The 23,674-nt window shown below is 40.4% G+C and overlaps 1 protein-coding gene across 1 annotated transcript in view; it reads right to left on the reverse strand.

Moving 5' to 3' along the window:
- NOTCH2 (notch receptor 2) overlaps positions 1–23,674 on the reverse strand; it is a 177,826-nt gene that overhangs the window by 85,317 nt on the left and 68,835 nt on the right. The window contains exons 3-4 of the mRNA XM_060028014.1: positions 8,935–9,194; positions 5,136–5,471 (exon numbers count right to left, since the gene is read on the reverse strand). Coding sequence (XP_059883997.1) covers positions 5,136–5,471; positions 8,935–9,194 — 596 coding nt within the window. The remainder of the gene's footprint in view (positions 1–5,135; positions 5,472–8,934; positions 9,195–23,674) is intronic.

The raw sequence follows: 23,674 nt of genomic DNA on the forward strand, positions 1-23,674 counted from the left end.
CACCCACCCAGGTGGCTGCTCCTACCTGCCTCCCTCTATAGCTCCCAAATCATCTCCACTTCCCTTTCTAACTTTACCTCCAAAGAAGTCAGAGAAATGAATAAAGGGGTTCAAAAGAAATAAATTCAGAGCATTTTTTAAAATTATAGAATATAGGAATTCTCTTCTCTATCACATTCAATTCATTCATTTGTCAAATATTCATTAAGTCTCAATTTTGTTCCAGGCAGTAAGCTGGATACTGGGGAATTTAAATGAGGGTGTCTACTGGCAAGGATGAACAGTCAGTTAGATAAGTGCTGCGCTAGACGTATACAGGTTGCGAAAGACCTCAGGTCTCTAGTCCCCGCGGGGTAGGGAATATGGAAGGCATTTCAGTGAAGGAGGTGCCTTTGACACATCATAAGGAATAAGTTCTATATAAAAAGGCAGGGTGGGTGGGGGAGGTAAGTGACAGAAGGCTGAGGAGGTAGCACGGGCAAAACTGCCAAGCATGACAGAACAGGAAAAACTTCCAGGAACATCAAGTACAACTAGACGCAGGGCCCAGGTTAGAGGAGCTAAAATAATGCGCCCTGCAAAATGGTACGACAATTTCTGCGTCTGCTCCAGTGAAACCTGCCAGAATATGATTAGTATAATACCCAAGAGAACATCACATGCCCGTGCATATGAGAATGCAAGAGGGAACTCTTTCTAACAGTTTTTAAGCTCAGCAACTGCAGAGCAGACACAAAAGCCACAAAATGTGGTTAAGCTTTATTTTAATGATATAGGGATATAACATATCATCAGCCTGTAGTGTACAGAGGTGACTTACAAAGGATAAACCTTCCTTGTTTGGACAGGATGGATCAGACAGCTTTTTATGAAGTTTAAAAATCATAAAGGAATAAGGAGGTACAGGAGAGAAAGAAAAAGGGAAAGTCCATCAGGGACTGCCCTATCCAACTGTGGACTCACAGGTACAGCCAGGAGATACAAACAACCCACTGCTTTCTGATGACCTGTGCTACTTCTTAAAATATCACAAACATAAAACCAGTTTAACTCATTCTCTCCCCCACTGACCCCCAAAAATTGGGAATCAGTGATTCAAGAATTTATTTTCTATTTTGTTCTTTTGTTAAAATTACTCTGGTTGAGTGCTCCTCCTCGGGGCTTCTGCTAAAAACTTTACCTAAGGGTAGTTCATAAGGATCTGGATTATTAACAGTTGCTGCTCCAAGAAGATGAAATACAGTTCCCTGGTTTGACTCTATCAGTTCCCTCTTGAATATATTCCTTTTTTTCTTCCCTCTATGGAGAAACACTTCTTTCTTTATTACACAGGATGAGTCATTCTTGTAGTTTTAATACCCTCCCCATCAGTCTTAAAATAATTCTAAAATCAACTCAGTAACTACAGTGCCCTTTGCAGGAAAAGAACTATATTTTAACCATTCAAAAACAATCACTAACTTATGTGGGGTTCACTGACTTTCAGAGTTGAAAAGAACTCCAATTCTTTTTACGCAGTACTAGTATAAACAAGTACAGAAGGAGAAGCTAGACTAAGTCTAGGGTGCATGTTACCAGGAAGAAAATGAAAAGACCAAAGTTACGTTCTCAATACTACCATATTATACTAAACTCAATCTGTCAATCGATAGGTATGTGCCTATTATATACCTGGCATGGCTTCTAGGTGCTTGGGACGTATCACTAAATAAAAACAAAGATCCTAGCATTCACTCTGGAGAGGCGAAGAGGCAGCAGAATTTAGAAAAGACAGACAATAAACAATAGACATAATGAGGTAAATTATACAGCACAAATTATATAGTAAGACGATGACAAGTGTTACAAAAAAAGAAAAGAAAAGAAAAGAAAAAAAGTAGACTAGGGTCAGGAATGAAGGGGGAAGGGAATGGTTACAACCTGAAATAGGGTGATCAGGGTAGGCCTCAGTTAAAACTGCAAAGACTTGAAATGTGGTGGGAAGCAGCCATCTGAGAATTGCAGAACCTGGACAAAAGCTACTTTGCCTCTTGCTGACTTGGTTTCCCCACCTTTAGAACTGAAATAATGATTCTCTTCAAATAATGGTGTTGTGGGCTTCCCTGGTGGCGCAGTGGTTGAGAGTCCGCCTGCCGATGCAGGGGACACGGGTTCGTGCCCCGGTCCGGGAGGATCCCACATGTCGCGGAGCGGCTGGGTCCGTGAGCCATGGCCGCTGAGCCTGCGCGTCCGGAGCCTGTGCTCCGCAACGGGAGAGGCCGCAACAGTGAGAGGCCCACATACAGCAAAAAATAATAATAATAATAATGCACGAACCCGTGTCCCCCGCATCGGCAGGCAGACTCTCAACCACTGCGCCACCAGGGAAGCCCTAGAGAGTAATTATTATTTTAAGTAACATTTTAGTCTCTTGGACAGTGTGGAGGGCAATGGGGGAGGGACAAGGACAATGGTACTGCATCATGAAAAGGACTCTGTAAAGGAAAATCATCTCCAGGCATTATTTCCCCATGTGGAAATAAAGTTAATACTTTGCAAACTCCACCTGGTACATAAAAACAATGAGCATAAAATCTTATACAATGTATAAATATATATATTTATTCAGTGTTACTGCATTATCTATTGTTTTGAATTCTTTTTTAATTTCCTTCTATACATGGTCCAAGCTGACGTCATCTGTTTTAGATCATGCAACCCTGAAAGGCAAGAACTAGCCTACTTAACTGTTTTTAAATATCTGCATGATATGTATGTATGTAACAAATACTGACTGAACATAATTAGAAGTATCTCCTTTTTCTTTTAACATGAACCTACATTTTTTTAACCCAAACACCTCTAAGCATTTAACAAAAAGTCTTACACATTTCAAAGCACCTTCAGGGGAAGACAAGTAGTACAGTGTCATGGAACAAGGTGTACAAAGCACAGGCTTTGGAAATAACCTGCTTGGATTTCAGGACTCAGCCTAACCACATGTCAGCTGTGCAACTTTGAGTAAATCACTTAACATCTCCAAACTTGAGTTGCTTCACCTGGGAAACCAGAAAAACAATACCTAACCCCAAGGTTTTTGTGTAATGGAGCTAATGGAAGCAGAAGTACCTGGCACAGTGCCTGACTCATAAAAGGCATGAAATACATGTTAGTAACCTCTTTGCCAAATCTTCTGCCCCCAACGCTGCACCCCCATCCTGACCCCAAACACACACATACATGCACACACTTCGTCAGTGTGTAAAAAAATGTCTTGCTTTAAACTATAAGGAGAGTGTAAGAGACAGCCAGGATCTCCTTACTCCATCCCACTAGCCCTGGCAACCTCTCAACTGTGGAATCCTTGGTTATTTCCTTTCTCAAGGAGGAGATACTATTCTGGTTTGACAGATCCTTTCCTGGACACACTCTCAGAATTCCCTAAGGTTGTTATCATGGCTAATGGATAACAATGCAGAGGCTATGGGAGTGAATAATCACTCTCTCCCTGCTAAAAACTTCCTTTATTGACTTCTCTAACTTCCCGTTAGTACTCTGCTGCCAAATCAACCTCTTGTTCTAGGCAACTATTAAAAGTAATTTTCTTGAAACTAAAAAACACATTTAGTCTTCAACAATAAATTGCACTAACCTCAATTACTAGCCACTTAGGCTATTAGAATATTAGACTATTAGAAAATTTGCAAAATTAAATTGTTTACATTTCTATTTCCTTCTTTTAACCCTTAAAATGCAAACAAAAACAGGAGTGAAGAAAGGTATCTTTTAGTTATTCCTTCTACAAGAGAATGTGGGTGACAGTAATATTAGGTAAATAAATATTTAGTGTCTAAAATGACAGCATTATCTATTCTTCATTGAAAGAGAAACTGAAAGCAATGCAATTAAATAGCTTGTTCTTGCGGCTCAGAGTTAAATGGTATCCTTTTCTATTATGTGGCAGTCTTGTATTGCTGTATCTCAAGCATAGCACCGTGCCTAGACCATAGCTGGCGGCCAGTAAATTTTAACTGAATGAAATGAATAAATTACCATTTGCTTTTATCCCGAGGACCAACATATGACCTTTAATCCCCAAAAGATAAAACAAACGATGCCATTATATGTGAACCACATCCACAACACCAGAATCTAAGATTCCTACTCCAAAAGAGTGGCTAAAACAACTTCTTTTTGAGGCAATTCTGCTTACTTAGCACATTATTCCCCCCTACAGTTTTCCTTCTTTTGTTTTTGCACTAAGGTTATTTGTATAAAAAGCAGAATCTTTGTTGCCTAGTAATTCATCTGCTCCAGCTGCTTGTGTTCTGTTCCCAATCAAAATTCTCGGTTTTCAGCCTCCTCATCATTTTTATAAGGAGTTCCGTGAATCCGCCAGCCTGGCTCCTTTTTCCGTCCTACAGAACACTGGGCCCCAAGCTCCCATACACTGCTCCTCTTTTTGCTTCTACCTTGGGGTTATGTAGGGCTGTGCCGTACATAATCTATCAGCGCTCCTCAAAAAGTGTCCACTGATTAGCAGAGCACCACTGCCACCCCAGTTCCCAAATTCTCCAACTTCAAGTCTGGGCAGGGCTACCCCAAAGTCAGAGAGACTACGTGGAGAGGGTTCTAAAGATCAGAAGCTCAGTGAAAGTCACAGAAGGGTAGGTGGGTACAATTAGGCAGCTATAGTAAAATAATCCATTATTCTATCAGAGGTAGAAACATATAGGAAAGTTGATCATCTATTATTATTGTCAATTCAGTTTAAAGCATTTTATTAATCATACATACACATTTTTCAATGTGTAATTCTCATTGTGTTCCTTTCCATTCCATAGACTCGTCTATCGTTTTCCCCAGAGCTCTGTGTCCCTTATTTCTCACTGTTCCTCCAAAAAGGACAATAAACAATTTCCAAGCCACTCATCATCATAAACCCTGACATGTTAAATTACCCCCTGCTCAGTTTATGGACCACATGGACCCATAAAACTCCTCTCTCACCAGCAAACCACCCCACACAAAATTCTCACTTCCCCTTTTCCCTCCTGGGAGGGATACTTCTTAAAGGAACAATTGAACCACACCCATCCCCTTCCTTCCTGCTGGAGGTGCATCCCCCAACCCAGGACACTAGGGGGACTCCTTACCTGGAAGGCAGTTGCACTCAAAGGCGAAGTCACCAGTCTGCCGGCAGGTGCCTCCGTTGACACAGGGGGAGGGTGCACAGGGCACGTAGGGACTGTCACAGTGCTGGCCTGTGAAGCCCTGGGGGCACTGGCACTGATAGGAACCCGGGAGGTTGAGGCAGGTGCCACCGTGCTGGCATTGTCCTGGAACATCACACTCATTGACATCACTTGCACACTTCTGCCCTGTGAAGCCTGCGAGGCATGTGCAGGAGAACTGGTTGGCCACAGTGGTACAGGTACTTCCATTTGCACAGGGCTGAGACAGACAGGTATCAGTCCATTGGCACAGTTTACCTAGAGGAAAGGTAACAGAACTCAGTACTGCCCACAGAAATGAGGGTCAGCCCCATCCCACCACCCCACATCTCCCACCCAAAGGGTGACATAAGGGAGCCACTGCATGGAGAATCCCTAAGCTCTTTGAATTTTACAGGAAGCCCATATCAGAGCTTCCTCAAGTTCACCTGACAGGGGCACTCTCCAGGGCCCTCAGCTGACACACAAACACTCAGTGGGTCACATGGGAGGGGGAGGGACTGTAGGTTAGTCGCAGGAAGCCTACATCAGTCCCTGCAGCACAGGATCCAGAAGGGTCTGGATCCACCTACTGTCTCACACCTCCTTGCCTTTGCATAAGCTGCTCCTCTGTTTGGAAGGCCATCTTCCTTTGTGGTTACCTAATGGGCTTCAACTTATCTTGACAGCTCTACTCATAAGTCACCACTGCTGTAAAGTCATCCTTAATGCTCCCCTCAGCTCCCCAAATCCCCACACCCTCTCCCTCACACACACACACCCCTGCACATGCAAACATATACCCCAAGTTTGCTGTTTCCTTTTATATCACCTGTCACACTGGCAGGGGTCAGATCCCTGCAGTAGGCTCTCAAATCATGTCTTTTGAATGAATAAAATGTATCGATATTTTCCAAAATAAATTATGACTAAATAGACCTCTTAGATGATAGAAACAAGTCAATATGACTTCTATTTCCCTTAAACACAACACACATGCACACGTATTCTGGGAAACATTTTGTTGATTGTGGTCTTGACAAAAATATTGCTGGGTGTGTTTGAAGGAGATACAGACTCTCTGGCTTCTTATATATGGAAATAACTAGAAGCTGTCATGAGAATAAAGGTCTAGAAAGGTAAATCTTGTGGACTCTCTCAGGTAGGAAAGTACTAGAAAGAAGCAGGAAGAAAGTACTGAATCTCAAGGCATAACTCAAAGGAATCAAAGCAGATTCTTTGAGGTAGAAAGAGAGAGAAAAAAAATACTCCCATGCTACTAGTAAATTTGGTATTCACGTGGTTTTTTGTTTTCATTAGTGTAAGCTTTTTTCAAAACTAAAGATATGAGAACCCCCTGAATTTGTTAGTACTCCAATTGGTTGTCTAGATAAACACCCAAATCTTTGACCCCAGAGAAAAGCAAATAACAGTCATGACAGCTTCTCTAAAAGGGAGAGAGAGGTGACATCTGAGCACACAGAAGCGCTCTCTGCCTATCAAGAATATCAAATCAAAGGGAAAGGGTGCAATAAAAATTTGGGTACAGCATGTATATCTCACAGTGCTAAGCCTAGAGAAAATGAAGGAACCTCAATCTTTCTTCCTATTTTTTCTTCTGAGAGGTACTTACCTACAATGGAGAACAGATAAAAATGGTTACTTTTGACAACTGTGTATATCAGAGTATTTGCCTACAACTGAAACAAGAAGGTCTCTGACCGTGGTTTCCCATATATGTTTTGTACAAGCACTAACTTCCTGCCTCTGTTTCTTTATCTATGAGTGAGGTGAGCTCATACGGTCTGACGAGGTGGTATAGTGAGCTATCCCAAAACCAAAAGGGTGAGCTTGACCTGTGGCAGTTCCTAAAGTGACAGACAAAAGTGGCAGATGTGTAAGGATGATCAGAACTCTGCAGACCACCAAGAAGAGTTTGTTTTAATGGCAAAGGAACACATTTTAATTTGAGGGTTATTTCAGAGTAACATTTTAGTTCTGAAGAAGGCACTACTGTCATTTCCACCAGTCAGGATTAAAATGTGTTAAATAGATATGCCTTCCCTTTGCCTTGTGGAGCCAAACAACTCGAAACTGACAATCACGAAAAATTATTCTCTTAACCACCAAATCTCTTCAGTGACTCACAGTATCAATGCTGTCATAGTCATGATGGAGATAACGGATCATCCTATATATCTTCTACCCTTTTAATGAAAAACACCTTTTAATGAAAAACCAGTAGAACAAGTATTCCAAACTAAATGGTCCAGTCTAGTTTTCTGAATACGTCTTTCATTTTTTATTAGATTTACGGAATTGTTGATATAGTGGGGGACAAAATGATGGCTAGTTCTCCTTTTCTCGTCTACCTTCATAAACACGTGTGGTTCATTCTGAATAAAGCTCAGACCCAGCTTTGAAGAACCCACAATATAGTCAGATGAGAGACATGTAAAAATTAATTACAATAAAATGTGACACATAAACTAACAGAACACAGAGACTAACTGTGTAAAGGAATCATGAAAGGGTCACTAAGAGTTTACAATAACATTGGGCAATCCCCAACTGTAGAAAAGGGCGTTCCAGGCAAAGGGGTGTGCAAAAGCATGGAGGCAACAGGAAGCATGACATTTTCAGGAAATGATGAGAACGCTGGCGTCACTAGAGCTAGATGCGTATGAGGAACTGAGGCTATAAGAAGATGTAAGGCCTAGACTGTAAGGGCTACGCGAGCCATGTAAAAGAGTTTGTACTCTGCAGACGATGAAAAGTCACTAGGGTGGTAAGCAGGTGAGTTTGTGAGAAGATCTGCATTCATGTTAAAGATCCATGGTAATGTGACAGGTGGACAAGAGGGGGAGAAAGTAAAGGCAAGGAAACCAGGTAGGAAACAACTGCAGGAGTCCAGGTGAGAGATGACCTGGACCTCACCTACAGAGGTCTTTAGAGGTCACAGAGCAGAAGAGAAAATGGAGAGGAGTAGACAGGTGAGACGTATCTCAGAGATTAGACGGGGTGACTGAGTCTAAGTGGGGTACAGAGAAGTGAGAGGGAGTTTCTAGTTTGGAGTATTTGGAGTGTACATTGGTGCCACTATGATATCAACATGTTGAGTTTCTAAGGATAATATGCAACGGATAGTTAGAAATATGAGCCTGAATGTCAGGGTTGGGGTGGAGCTAAAAGGATGACCACGAGAGGCATCAGCAAGGGATGAAGATGCTGAGAGTTGAAGCAACTGGAGATAGCGAGATTCCCTGGGGAAAGCTGTGCTATGACTCAAAACGGGGCTCAAAACAGAATTCCAAAGAACACAAAAATTAAATGCATGAGGACAAGGATAAGGCAATGTAGAAGCAAATGGAACAATCAGTTTAGAAAGCCCGAAAAGCCAATGCCCTGAATGTCTGGGGAGAGGAGATTTCAAGGAATAAGTTATCGGTAACACGAACAACTTTTCTTCTGGTGATAGGGAAGTAATTCTGATCCCCAATCCTGATATATATTCTTCAGGCAGTCAACTACTTCTGAGTATCTGACCCTTTTTCTTTCTCTTTCTCCCCTTTCAAAAGGAACTGAAGGATAGTTGATTGGAACATTCCGGTCCTTACCATAATGTTAAACATGTACCAGAGTTGGGGGGACCCTAAAGAACCAGATGACAGTTATCTCAAAGATGCTAAATAAGAGTACCTGCTGAGAATGGGAAAGTATGGCCGTGAGTCCCATTTGTTACCTGTAAAACCGACTTGGCAGATGCACTCATAGGTATCCCGGCTAAGCACGTGGCACTTGCCTCCATTCAGGCAAGGGTGAGACCCAAAGCAGGGGTGAGTGGTCGAGTACTGGCAGTCCTCGCCTATGAAGCCCGGGGCACATCGGCATGTGGCTTTCCCCAACATAGCCTGGGCCACACACGTCCCACCATTCTGGCAGCGGTTCTTCTCACAGGGGTCTCGATGTTGACAATATTCTCCCAAGAATCCCTCTGGGCATCTGTATGGAAAAGAGAGGAGTCCATGAAAACTCCTGACTTCTTATAAGTTCCCCAAACTTACAAGATAACGCAGTCCATTCAAGAAAACACGAGACTGTAAATGGAGAAACCCAAAGGTACAACGGTAAAACTGACTCACTTTGGGAGGAGAAGTGTTTAGAGTACTTAACTGCATACTCTCGTGTCTTTTTGAGTTTTGGCAGGTGACAGAATATCAGGTGGGTGACCCAGCACGGTCTGCCATGGCCAGTCAACATGACCCTTATTCAGAGGCAAAATACAGCTATAGCTTTTTTCATGTAGATGCAGGCTGGTATGCTGTAACAGCACCTTTTTGTGCAGCATTGTTGATACTTGTCTTTAAATTCATTAACTTTCTCGTTTTGACTAAGTCAATTGATAGAATTAAGACATTCACATGATAATGTATGGACTGAGCCTCTTATCCTCTCCAATTTAAAATATATAAAATCTCTCTCAAGCATTGAGAAATAATAAGTTCTATTTTTGTTGTTTCCACTGAGACATCAGTTGGCCTATACCTAGACTTCTGGGTTATGTTCAAGGGGTTGAGACTGTGATAAAGAAAAAGGAGGTACAGGAATGGGGAAGGGTTCAAAGGGGCTTTTCAAAAACTTAAATCCGTTAAGATATTAGTAGCAGGCAGCTTTCCTAACCAAAAAAAAAAAGCACAGAATATAATTAAAATAACATTTAAAATATCTAAGGTACCATACAAACACCAAAGTGAAGAAGGGAAAACAATTCAAGAATAACATTCTATACCATTTTCCACACACTGTGTTGAGGAATCTTTTTATATGCCATCCATTGATTCCTAAGATGCACAACCATCCCAAATTGTGTGTAATATTTACGACAGTTTTCTCTAAACACCATAAAAAGGCATGGAAAGTCTCCATTTTCATAATGAAGAGGTTGTTCAAATGGGACCTCCAAGAAGCATTTAAATGGAACACAAAGTCTTTGATTCTAACTATACATCTTGCCATTTGGCTGTAACCCAGATATTCTGGTTCAACCTCTTTCTCCATTTAACTTTTTGGAGGATAGAAAACTAACTGCAAGGCTGTTCCACCATTACCTCGAAGATAACACATTTAAACCCATGTGTTTAAATCCTATCACATCTTCCAATGCTCAATCACTATGTTCTGACCCTCCCAATCACCCAGACTTGAAGCACTGGGGTCCCGTCTCACTCCTTCTTGTCTTTGCCAACCATATCCATGATGTTTTATTAGCCACTGGTTGACCAGGTGAGGTCTTCAGAGGTCACAGTTTTGAGAAAAGGAGAACCAGATATTTGGGAACTAAGACAGTACATGCCCAGATGAATTACACAGTAACTAAAATGGCTGGAGGAGGAAACAGAGCTAGTAAGTAGCTACAGTGGCAGTGATGTAACTGACCCCAGCCTCCTCACCTTTTCCCAGAGCTCTGAACAGTAAGAGTGGCAGAGCCAGGAGCAGCTGGAGCTCTGAGCATCCTCATGAACAGATGAAGCTAGAGAATAAGAGGCAGTGAGGAGAGGGCACAGCAGTGAAAGCAAAGACTGGCTGAAGTTTCCAGTGAGGAGTCTGCACCTCATACAGTGAGGAGGCCCATTTGGAGTCCTGGTGCTATGACCTTGCACAAGGTATTGGGTGGCCAAAAGGTTCATGCAGTTTTTTTCCATAAGATGGTTCTAGTAGCACTTAGTTGTCTTTAACTTCATTCAAAACAATTTTGTTAGACTGTACTGTGACAGCCGTCCTATCAGTGTACATTTTTGAAAAAACTTATCAAAATTGGTGAATTTTTGTGTAGCCATTTGAATACTGAAGATGGAAGAAAAAGGCAACATTTTTGGCATATTATGCTTTATTATTTCAAGAAAGGTAAAAACACAACAGAAACGCAAAAGAAAAAGATTTGTGCAGTGTATGGAGAAGGTGCTGTGACTGATTGAACATGTCAAAAGTGGTTTGCAAAGTTTCGTGCTGGAGATTTCTCGCCAGACGATGCCCCATGGTCAGGTAGACTAGTTGAAGTTGATAGTGATCAAATAGAGACATTAATTGAGAACAATCAACGTTCTACCACGCAGGAGACAGCCGACATACTCAAAATATCCAAATCAAGCACTGAAAATCATTTGTACCAGCTTGGTCATGTGAATCACTTTGATGTTTGGGTTCCACGTAAGTTAAGTGAAAAAAAACCTTCTTGACAGTATTTCCACATGTGATTCTCTACTTAAACGTAATGAAAACATTCCATTTTTAAAACAAATTGTGATGGGCGATGAAAAGTGGATACTGTACAATAATGTGGAATGGGAGAGATCACGGGGCAAGTGAAAGGAACCACCACCAACCACACCAAAGGCCGGTCTTCATCCAAAGAAGGTGATGTTGTGTATATGGTGGGATTGGAAGGAAGTCCTCTATTATGAGCTCCTTCCAGAAAACCAAATGATTAATTCCAAGTACTGCTCTCAATCAGACCAACTGAAAGCAGCACTCAACAAAAAGCATCCCGAGGGGCTTCCCTGGTGGCGCAGTGGTTGAAAGTCCGCCTGCCGATGCAAGGGACACGGGTTCGTGCCCCGGTCCAGGAAGATCCCACACGCCGCGGAGCGGCTGGGCCCGTGAGCCATGGTCGCTGAGCCTGCGCGTCCGGAGCCTGTGCTCCGCAACGAGAGAGGCCACAACAGTGACAGGCCCGCGTACCGGGGGGGAAAAAAAGCATCCCGAATTAGTCAACAGAAAATGCATAATCTTCCATCAGGATAACACAACACTGCCTGCTTCTTTGATGACCAGGCAAAAACTGTTACAGCTTGGCTGGGAAGTTCTGATTCATCCGCTGTGTTCACCAGACTTTGCACCTTTGGATTTCCAATTATTTCCGTCTTTATAAAATTCTCTTAATTGAAAAAATTTCAATTCCCTGGAAGACTGTAAAAGGCACCTGGCACAGTTCTTTGCTCAAAAAGATAAAAAGTTTTGGGAAGATGGAATTATGAAGTTGCCTGAAAAATGACAGAAGGTAGTGGAACAAAAGGGTGAATATGCTGTTCAATAACGTTTTCGGTGAAAATAAAAAATGTGTCTTTTATTTTTACTTAAAAAACTGAAGGAACTTTCTGACCAATCCAATACTTAACTTCACTATCAGCTCTCTCACATTTTAAATAGTTAATAAAGCTACCTGCATCGTGAAGCTGTTTTAAGAATTGAACAAAATCAAGTATGTGAAAAACTTTATAAATATGTAAAAGTTTTGCAGATGAAAAACATTTTTTCTCTCTTTGTACTTATTGAGGAAAAATATAATGCTTTATTCAAATCACAGCTTGATTTTATAACAGAATAGGTTATTTGATTATTTTTTAAGTAAAGGAGCAAAAATTGCCAACGTAGCATAGGTAAAATTAACCCTGAGCTATATTATTAAAAGCATTTGCAACTTATTCAAGATAAGTTGATGACGTTAGAAACTGCGACACAATTCTCATTCACAGTGACAGTCCTCTGGGCATTAAGCCTGGCTAACACCTCTCGATTCTCCCAAACGGGAATTCTTTGCCTTGTAAATAATGGCAAACTTTTAAACCTGGGTGGGCTTTGCCCAGCTTTGCTTCCACCACCTCCCCAACACTATCATATTGCATCTGCTCGGAGAATGCAAACTCATTCAAAAATGAGCTTCATAAACATGTAATGAAAACGTAAGGTTCCCAGGAAAACAAAGATGAAAACAATATGCAAGATTCTGAAGCCAAACAAACGTATTCCTGAATTATCTATTACTAAGGTTTAATCTACATTGTTGCTTCCTACCAGTATGAAAAAATAAGTTTCAACTAAGGTATGTTTAAGAAACCAGTAAAAATAGAGGTGGTAACTACAGCTTGTGGGTCTACTCTGACCCACTGCTTATTTTTTATGGCTGGAGAGCTAAGAACGGTTCTTACATTTTTAAATCGTTGAGGGAAAAAAAAATTTAAAAAAACAATAATATTTTACGACATTTGAAAATTATGTAAAATTCAAATTTCAGGGTCCATACATAAAGTCTTATTGGAACGCAACCATACTCGTGCATGGAGGGATTGTCTATGGCTACGTTCGCACTACAATAACAGGGTTGAGTAGTTGTGATGAAACGATATGGCTCGAAAAAGTGTTTACTATCCGGTGCTTTATAGAAAAAGTTTGCCAACTCCTGACTGACAGAATATCTGAAGCCTAATTCTATGTATAGCATCCAACATGCTTATTAATAATGATGTTGATGATGAAGAAGAACATTCTCATATCAGTTTCCACAAAGAATGTTACACTCATTCATTCATGCAACAAGCATTTACTAAGTGCCAGGCATTGTTCTAATGCTAGGAAAATCCTTGAACTCGTGGAGTTTAAATTCTAGTAGGAGAAGACGAAAAGCAAAATTAATAAGTAAAATATATAATTTGTTATGTGACATTAAGTGCTATGTAAAACAATAAAACAAGAAAGGGGCACAGGAAGGGAATGAACTGGGGATAATGGAGGTGGATAAGTGAGGTATTTCAGTTACAAATAGGAAAAGCAGAAAAGGCCTCACTGAAAGGCACATTTGACTCAGAACGTGAATGAGGTGAGGGACTAGCCATGCAGGTATCTAGGGAAAGCATGTTCAAGGCAGAGAGAACAGCAAACGCAAAGGCCCTTAAATAGGAAACAGTCCTGGCATGTTTGAGGAATAGCCAGGAGACCTCTGTGGCTCCACCAAAGGGATTAAGAAAAAAAAGTAGCAGAAAATAGATTACAGCTATAACTGGGAGGCAGATCATGAGGGGTCGTCAGGCCACTGCAAAGAAGGATTTAGGGTTTTACTCTAAATGAGATAATACTTAGATATGATGTACAACTGATTTATTCTTCTGAAGTCCATGTACAGAAAACACGTCTTATTTTTATGGGAAACTAGACCCATTGTTGGTATAAGAATAAAGACTTTCTTATTTAAAATGTTCTAGAGGGCTAGACATCAACCTATTCCTTTACCTTAAAACATGTATAAGTCTCTTTTTTTTTTTTTTTTTTTTTTTTGCGGTACGCGGGCCTCTCACTGTTGTGGCCTCTCCCGTTGCGGAGCACAGGCTCCGGATGCACAGGCTCAGCAGCCATGGCTCACGGGCCCAGTCGCTCTGCGGCATGTGGGATCTTCCCGGACCGAGGCACGAACCCGTATCCCCTGCATCGGCAGGCGGACTCTCAACCACTGCGCCACCAGGGAAACCCTACAAGTCTCTTTTAACCTACATTTTTCACTAAGCCTCATTTCCCTTTCCAAATTCTTCCTTCACAAATAAACTTCTATAACTGTAGCCTAATTTTACAGCTATTTTCCCTTTCTTTTCCATTTTTTTATTTGTTCCTTTGCAGTAAAACTTTCATTCTACTTATTGCCCAGAAACTCTGTCCTAAGAGCAATGACTTTCCCCTTGTCAAGTTCAATGGTCTCATCTGAGATTTCTTCATAAGGAAATTCTCCCTCTTATAGGAGGTACTGCTGACCATGCCTCCATCACCCCACTTGTTTTACATTTGGCTTTTACGACTCCCTCTGTATCTCAAAGCTTGGTAAATTCTTAGTCTAGATTGTTGAATCCTCTTCTCCTTCTTCCCCATCAATTTATGGCCACTTGAGGCTTAAGTCTGGGCTGGACTACTCTTTTCTCTCTTAGGCATTTGTTATTTTTGTTATTGTTCATTTTGTTTTAAGCAACTACCTTCACGTATACAGCTCCAGTTCCATATGTTCAGTTTACTAAAAGTCATCTACTTACCCTAATATATCCTGCCAATACTTGACACTAAACATTTCAAAAGTAGGATTATATTTCCATGAAACTTTAATGCCTCCATTTTCCTAAGGCTTCCATTTACAATCTCAGAAGTCATTTTCGGTTAATCCTTTTACATTATATACAACTTATGAACATGTTCTCATGTCTTGTTAACTGAATTCCTACAGTACTCATCATTCACACGCACTGTTCCCTTTCTGATAAAAAATTCTGATCATCTTAAAAGTCTCAGGCCAGACATCTTGTTGCTGTCTTTTTCCCCACTTCCATCCATCCTTGTAATAACAGAACCTTGGGATTAAAGATACCCTAAGGTAATTTCTACCCAAAGAGATAATTCTTTCTAAAATATCCCTAAAAGACGACCACAGCCTCTACTTGAATAAAAGTAGTTAAGCATGGTGTCTGAGAAACAGAATTTAATAAATACTTGAAGTTATTTTGTTCCTATTATTAAAAGCACAGATACTAGAACCAGATCACCTGGATTTCAATCCCATGTACTCTATGAGTGATCCTGAGCAAGTTACTAAGCCTCCTTGTTGTAAAATAAATTTAATAACAGTGCCTACCTTGTAGCATTTTAAATAATTGTAAAGCACTTAGAACAGTAGGTAGCACATAGTAAATGCCATGTATTTGTTAAGTAAAATAAAATTACTGGCTCACTGCTTTAACAATAGAACTCTCTTCAGTGTGGGTGGATCCCCATGTCAGGAAGCTCTTTCTTTCTGATGTCTTCAAATTCTACCTTCCTTCCTAGGTATGTATATACCAAGAGGGATAAAACATAAGTCCACCAAAAATCTGTAAAGAATGTTCAGAGCAGTATTATTCATAAAAACGAAAAGTAGAAACAACCCAAATGTCCATAGCTGATGAATGGATAAATAACATGTGGTATATCCATACAATGAAATATCATTTGCCATAAAAAGGAATGAAGATTTGATACATGCTGTGACACAGATGAACCTTGAAAACACCATGCTAAGTGAAAGAAGCTAGACACAGAAGGCCACGTATTGTGTGATTTCATTTTTGTGAAATGTCAAGAATAGGCAAATCTATACAGATAGAAAGTAGATTAGTGTTGCCAGGGGCTGGGAAGAGGGGGAACTGAAGAGGGACTACTCAGGAGTAGAGAGTTCCTTTGGAAGGTAATGAAAATGTTTTAAAATTAGATAATGTTGATGGTTACACTTAACTGTGAATATACTAAAAACCACTGAATTGTACACTTCAAAAGGGTGAATTTAATAGTATGTGAATTACTGTTGGTGGGAATGTAAATGGGTGCAGCCACTATGGAAAACAGTATGGAAGTTCCCTAAAAAAACTAAAAATAGAGTTACCATATGATACAGCAATCTCACTCCTGGGCATATACCAATATCTAGACAAAACTCTTTAATTTGAAAAGATACATACACCCCAATGTTCACAGCAGCACCGTTTACAACAGCCAAGACATGGAAGCAACCTGTCCATGCCCATCAACAGATGAATGGATAAAGAAGATGTGATATATATGTATATACCCATACCACACACACACACACACACACACACACACAGGAATATTACTCAGCCATAAAAAAGAATGAAATAATGCCATTTTGCAGAAACATGGAAGGACCTAGAGATTATCCTACTAAGTGAAGTAAGTTAGAAAGAGAAAGACAAATACCATATGATATCACTTATATGTGGAATCTAAAATATGATACAAATGAACTTATTTACAAAACAGAAACAGACTCACAGACATAGAAAACAAACTTATGGTTATCAAAGGGGAAAGAGAATGGGCAAAGGACAAATTAGGAGTATAGGATTAACAGATACAAACTACGGTATATAAAATAGATAAACAGTAAGGTCCTACAGTGTAGCACAGGGAACTATATTCAATATCCTGTAATAAACCATAATGTAAAAGTATATATATATGTGTGTGTGTGTGTGTGTATAAAAAACTGAATCACTTTGCTGTACACCAGAAACTAACACAACATTGCAAGTCAACTATACTTCAATAAAAATTTTTTAATTAAAAAATTTTTAAATAGTATGTGAGTTATATCTTATTTTAAAAAAATAATTCTGCCTCCCTATAATTTCCACCTGCTGGCTATGCCTGTCTTCTAGAACAAAACGGAACAAGCCTTCCGCTTCTATTACACGTGGCCCTTCAAGAATTTAAAGATTGGACTTCCCTGGTGGCGCAGTGGTTAAGAATTCTCCTGCCAATGCAGGGGACACGGGTTCGAGCCCTGGTCTGGGAAGATCCCACATGCTACGGAGCAACTAAGCCCGTGAGCCACAACTACTGAGACTGTGCTCTAGAGGCCGTGAGCCACAACTACTGAGCCCATGTGCCACAATTACTGAATCCCACGCACCTAGAGCCCGTGCTCCGCAACAAGAGAAGCCACCACAATGAGAAGCCCACGCACCACAACGAAGAGTAGCCCCCGCTCGCCACAACTAGAGAAAGCCCGTGCACAGCAACAAAGGCCCAATGCAGCCAAAAATAAATAAATAAATTTTTATATATTAAAAAAAAAAAAGAATTTAAAGATAGCTATGTTGACTCTTTGTTTTCTTTTTTCCAGGATTCAATGCTTTGGACTATTCCAGACTTCCTCACCATTTTAGTAGCTTTCTGATGCTTAAGATAACAGTAGTAATAATAATAACAGTGACCAACATTTTTGAAGCACTTACTATGTATTATGTATTTGCTAAGCATTTTATTTTTATTACTCCCTATAACAGTTATGTTATATTATGATCTCCATAGGTCCTGTATACGAGGACCTTGAAGCTTAGAAAGATTAAGATTTTAGAGCTACAATATATCAGAAGCAGGATTCAAATCCAGGTATGACTCCAGAGCCCACGTACTTCAAAACTGGGCTATCCTGCCTAGCCCCAACTAGATGATTCTAGTTCATCAAAAACCTCTTTAAAAGGTAGGGCCCAAAATGGAAAAAAAACACCTGATACATATGTTCTTACCACTACGGCATAGAGCTGGACCATCACCTCCTGTGATCTGGACACTGTTGTTTCTAATATTGCAGCCTAAAGTGGTGTTCACTTTTTTAGAGGTCACAAAATCCAGTTGGTTAAAAAGTCCATATTTTTTTTCACATGAACTATTTTTATGCCATATTCCTCCCATCCTATGTTAGTACAACTTGTTTTTTGAACCCAATAATTGGACCTGTAATTTCTTTCTTTTAAATTCACCATGTTGAATCTTTACCCCAAGTTTCCTTGATGGAGATAACTTTTACACTTTATTCATATAATTACAGAATTTCAGCACTGCACCAAACCTCAGAAGTCAACTGGGCTGAACCCCTATTGCACTGATAAGGACACCAAAGCTAACTGACCTGCCCCAAGTTTGTCTGCAAATATAGAAATTTCCCCGAGTTTTGCATCATCTACAACTGTATTTCTATCTTTACCTAGATCCTTTATCAAAACATAGACTATCACTTAACTGAAAGTATTCTACGAAGTCTTGCCCCAAGACCGGTAGCCATTCAGTCAGCTCCATCATCTCAATTACCCCAGCATCCTGTCCACACCTCTCCATTAAGGGTAGCCAGAAAATTGCTCACTGAAAGAATGATCCTTCTCAAGTATAATTTTGATCATGTCACTCTTCTGCTCAGAAACTAGCTTTAGGGCCCAGCCCCTCAAATCCTTAGAATCTATGACCTACTTGTCTGCCCCACTCCTACCACCCGTCTTACTCCTCAGAGATCCATAACTTAAGCACTCCAGATTATTTCCACATTCGTGTCTACTCTTCCCTATATAAATATCTTCTTTCTAATCTCCATTTTCATCATCACATTTTCCCATCTGATAATGTCTCTAATTAATTTTCCTTTCGTCGATCCTTGCTTCAGAGACCTGCTCAAAACCTATGTCCAATTATTAAGCTTTCTCCACACCATCTCACCATCTCACTGATCAGATCATCTCTGATCTAACAGTAGTTGCATTCTATGTTACATGCTACATAATTTCTAACAGTGTGGCTCTTCTTCATTTATGCCATAGTTAGGTCTTTCCTGTGCCTCTCTCAAACTCCTATTTGATATTTTTTTTGTGAGAAAGGGCATATCTTCAGACCTTGGCACAGGTGCCTTGAATACCATGAACACCTGTGTTGCAAAAACCCCTCCCAACCTCACACTATGCTCTGCCTGGTAGAACACAGGCCAAGGCCACCTTAAGAATCATCCTGAGGTATAAGATTACCTCTCACACCCCAGGAGGCTAAGCAGAATTATGAACATGGGAAGAAAGGGGAGAAACGGGTGAGACAGCCAGAAATAAAGGGCCCCTGTTTCCTAAAGCAGGAGACCTTTCAACTTTGCAAATCCCTGTTCAACTGTAATACAAGTACACCATATACCCTGTTAGTCTGAGTGGGAATTAAGGCTCTCCACTGAAAACAGGAGCTTAAATAGCCCTTTTCTTGAGATGGCTCAAGTTGAGTTTATTATCCAAGTTCCCTTATAAATCTTTAGTTCTATTAGGTTATTAGAACTTCTATTAAGTTCTATTAAGTACAATTTTTGGAAAATAGCCTAAATCTTGAACTAAAGGTGTATATAAAAAATTTCTAAAAGATAACCAAAAAACTCTAACAGCTGCCTTTTGTTCCCAAAACAATATGAATGCCCGCCTCTCAGCAGGGAATTTATCACTTATTTAAGTAGTATTCTCAGTGACTTCCTTCTAATCTCTTCCTCTCTCTGGAACTATATTCTCTGAAAGAATATAGTTCACAGAGGAGGCTGTGAGTACAGGAAAAGTTTTGGGGGGCTTTTTCCCTGTAAAATAATTTCACAAACTAATCTGAATACTTATCAGCTCCATACAGATATATTCATGCCTTTTTCGGAAAAAGTCTGCCATTTCTGACACAAAGAGGTCCACTCTTTCATTGTTACTGTTCAAACACACACACACGGCAAATGAGGTGAAGGGGAGGGATGGAGGAAAGAAAAGAGAGAGGAAAACAAGGGATTCCTCCAAATGGAACTAGAAAACATTCCAACTGAATGGATGCCCATACAGTCCCCCCTCAATAAAACAGATGAAAACCAGACCCCAACTCTCACATGTCACCAGCAGCCTGGATTGGTTTACATGTAGCCACTTTACAGACTTCAACGAAGCTGGTATTTGAATAGCAATTCCAATCTATCTGGCAATGGCTGCAGTTCAGGATCAGTCTCCCTAGTAATACAGGACAGAAAAATTTGTTCTTTCAAGTTTCCTAAGTGAATAGCCACTCGTCTAGAGAAAAGCTTAAAACACTGCAGCAGCTTGTGTCAGCTCCAAGATGACTGTAGTTTGAGCAGGAAATAAGCCCCTTTTCCAAATAAAAGCCAGTGTTCTCTCTCCTTGTTTTCTCCACCGAATGTTCTGTATCAGCAGGGTGAGCCCAAATGGCATGCACGGCTTCGCTGCAGCTCTGCCTTTAGCTTTTTTTAGCGAGGATTTGGTCATTAAAAAAATAAAACAACAACGCAAAACCCCACCACACACAAGAAGAAGGAAAAAAGAGGCGTGCTTTACGAAACAGCTATTTCAAAATCATGATTTTTAAAAAACTATACAGAATGTGGAATGGAGGGGGGAAAAAAATGTCTCATGTGGGTTGTGTCGGCCCTGCAGCTGCTCCTCATTAAAGCTCCTCTTTACTCCCTCTGGGCTGGTTTCCAGCAGAAAATTCTTTAAACAGAACTCCGCTTTCAACCCACTTTCTTCTTGCTCTGGGCCTCTCGGCCCCCCAATCCACAGTGGCAGCCTGCCCTAGCTGAGCTCTAGAGGGGGAGCTGTCGTTAAGGGAAATGAGGTAAGGGCAGAGGGAAAAAATAAGAAACCAAATTAAGCATTGGTCAGTAACAAAGGTCTGCAGTTTGAAAAGGCCCCAAATCAGTCTGTTCTTTCCTGTGACCATAATGCCAGCTTAGTTTCCTGCCCCCTCCCCCAGGCCCCCGTTAAAGTAGATAAAAAATAATTGCTAACAGCCAAGGCTAACTGTAACCAGTTAAAGTTCCTATATAACACTTAATTCCCAAGGCTCTGGCTTCCAAACTCCTAGATGCCCCAGAGTCTACAGAGTCAAGTCTAAACTCTTGGTTGGCGTTCAAGAGGCCCAACCTACTAATCCAACCTCACCGTCCCCCTCCTCTCAGTACCACCAGTTTGACATCTCATCAGACTGTCAACTTTTTAATTCTATAACTCTGCATAAAGGTAACCAACTGGGTTATGCTAATTACTGACTTTGTTTTTAAAAAAACAACAACAAAAGAACAAAACAAAACAAAATAGTACATGAAGATTTCTTGTTAACTTCCTGGTAAAGAGGGGAAAAGGAAAGAACTCTGTGAGGCTAACTTCTTCTTGCCATTCCCACTCCCACTGTCACCTCCCCTCCCCATAAAAAAGAAAGGAAAAAAAAAAAAGGAAATACTATAGCTTACTCGGCAAGAAGGAAAAAGAAAAAGAACTAAAAAAAGCAATCATGAAATGGTACAGATGAACCAGTTTGCAGGGCAGAAATAGAGACACAGATGTACAGAACAAACGTAAGGATACCAAGGGGGAAAGCGGCAGGGGGGTGGGGGTGGGATGAATTGGGAGATTGGGATTGACATGTATACACTGATATGTATAAAATAGATAACTAATAAGAACCTGCTGTATAAAAAATAAAATAAAATTCAAAAAAATTTTTTTAAAAAGTATTCATGTATAGAGTTAGGGCCCAGTGCTGGGCTGTTTGTGGTAAAACACATTTTCTAGGGCTTTGCTGGTTTGATGTAAAGGAAACAAAGACAAATATACAATCAATTTCTCTCTCTCTCTCTCTCTCTCTCTCTCTCTCTCACAAACACACACACACCTTTTTCTTTTACCACAACTAATAAACAAAGACTACCAAATACTGCAGGACAGCCCATTTTTCTACTATGTAAATTCAGCTTCCTGAACAGAACATTTCTGCTTTTCTTGTAGAAGTAGTTCAGAAAATGTTAATCTTGGTTCCCACATTAGGCTGAACGCTTCCAAATTAAAAGTTTCCCACAGGAAAAGGATTTCATGGGGAGTTGTGAGGCTGGGAATTGTCTTCTGAAACTCCACCTCGCTGGGTTTCCACGTGTTCAGCTTTTTCAACCACCCCCCACCCATCTGAATAAAGCAATAAACACACACTGATTTTAATAAATCCAAACCAACCAGAAGCTGCCGTGGTATATGCTTTAAAACTTAGTTCATAGCATTGTTCATCTTCATCAGAGACTATGAAATCATGGTTAACCACTGCAATGGGAAACCATGCTTTATTTACGTAAGAATTTGCAAACACCCTTATCTTCCAGTTTATAGTCTGGGCTCATTTATCAGAACTCAAAAGCTGAACTGAGTGCCTAGCCTCTTCAATCATCACTTGAAAGATTGGGCAAGGGCATACAAACAGCACTGAAAGAGCTCTGTTGCTGCTATAACAGAAGATGGTCTTTCCTCTGTCTTCTAGCACACAATCAGTACCTTACCATATTTCACTGCACTAGACCCTGAGAAAATATCTATTTGTGATTAAAACATGGCAAACATACTCTAAACACATAAGTTTACAAAAAGCACCCTTCACAGTAATAGGCAAAAATGAATGAGTTAAGCCAGTTGTTCCCAAGCTATGCACTGTACAGTTGCTGCAAGGAGTCTGTAAACGCTTATAAAACACTCTCTAGACTACTAGATAATGTCCTACCATATTAAATGGACTGTAACTGCTGTTACAATTATTAATATTTTGAGGTATTATGAAGGGTTACTGAATTCTGAGTAGATTTTGACATTATGCATTGTATTCAAACAAGAGACCATGAAGTGGCTTCAACCCAAGATCATCTCTCCTTTATGCCTCACACTCTCGCAAGGCTCAGCTTCTTTAGCTCCTAGAACATGTTACAGTGTGCCTCCAGACCTCTGTACATGCTGTTCACTCAGCCCAAAACACTTTTCCCCTCCCTCTTCTTAAGCCCTAAAATTCCTTTAAGCTTCAGCTCAAATTTTATTTCTTTTGAGAAACAGGCTTGATGCCTCCTGCTGTATATTCCCATAACCCTAACATATATCGCTCATGACCCTGTATTATGATTATTTGTCTGCCCAACAGACTAAGAATTATTCATCACCATACTCCCAGTGCATAATACAGTAACTGGTATATAGAAGGCATTCAACTATTCAGTGCTTATATTCTTAACAGAAGCCAAAAGGCAAAATGCAAGGGTCCATGGAGTCTTTACACCTTCAAAAACTTTAATTATACTCAAAGTTTGGGAACCACTAGGTTGAGCTATTTACCCAAAGGATTATCAATACTAATTAAGATTCCTCATATATAGAGGACTTCTTAACCTTCACTTACCCCTAAATCATTTAAAGTGGGCAAGCCAAATCTATACGGAGTAGATTTTTTAAATCACATATTCCCCCAAAATATGAACACACACACACACACACACACACACACACACACACACACAGAGTCTGCAT

This window comes from Delphinus delphis, chromosome 1, assembly GCF_949987515.2.
Source record: "Delphinus delphis chromosome 1, mDelDel1.2, whole genome shotgun sequence".
NCBI lineage: Eukaryota > Metazoa > Chordata > Mammalia > Artiodactyla > Delphinidae > Delphinus > Delphinus delphis.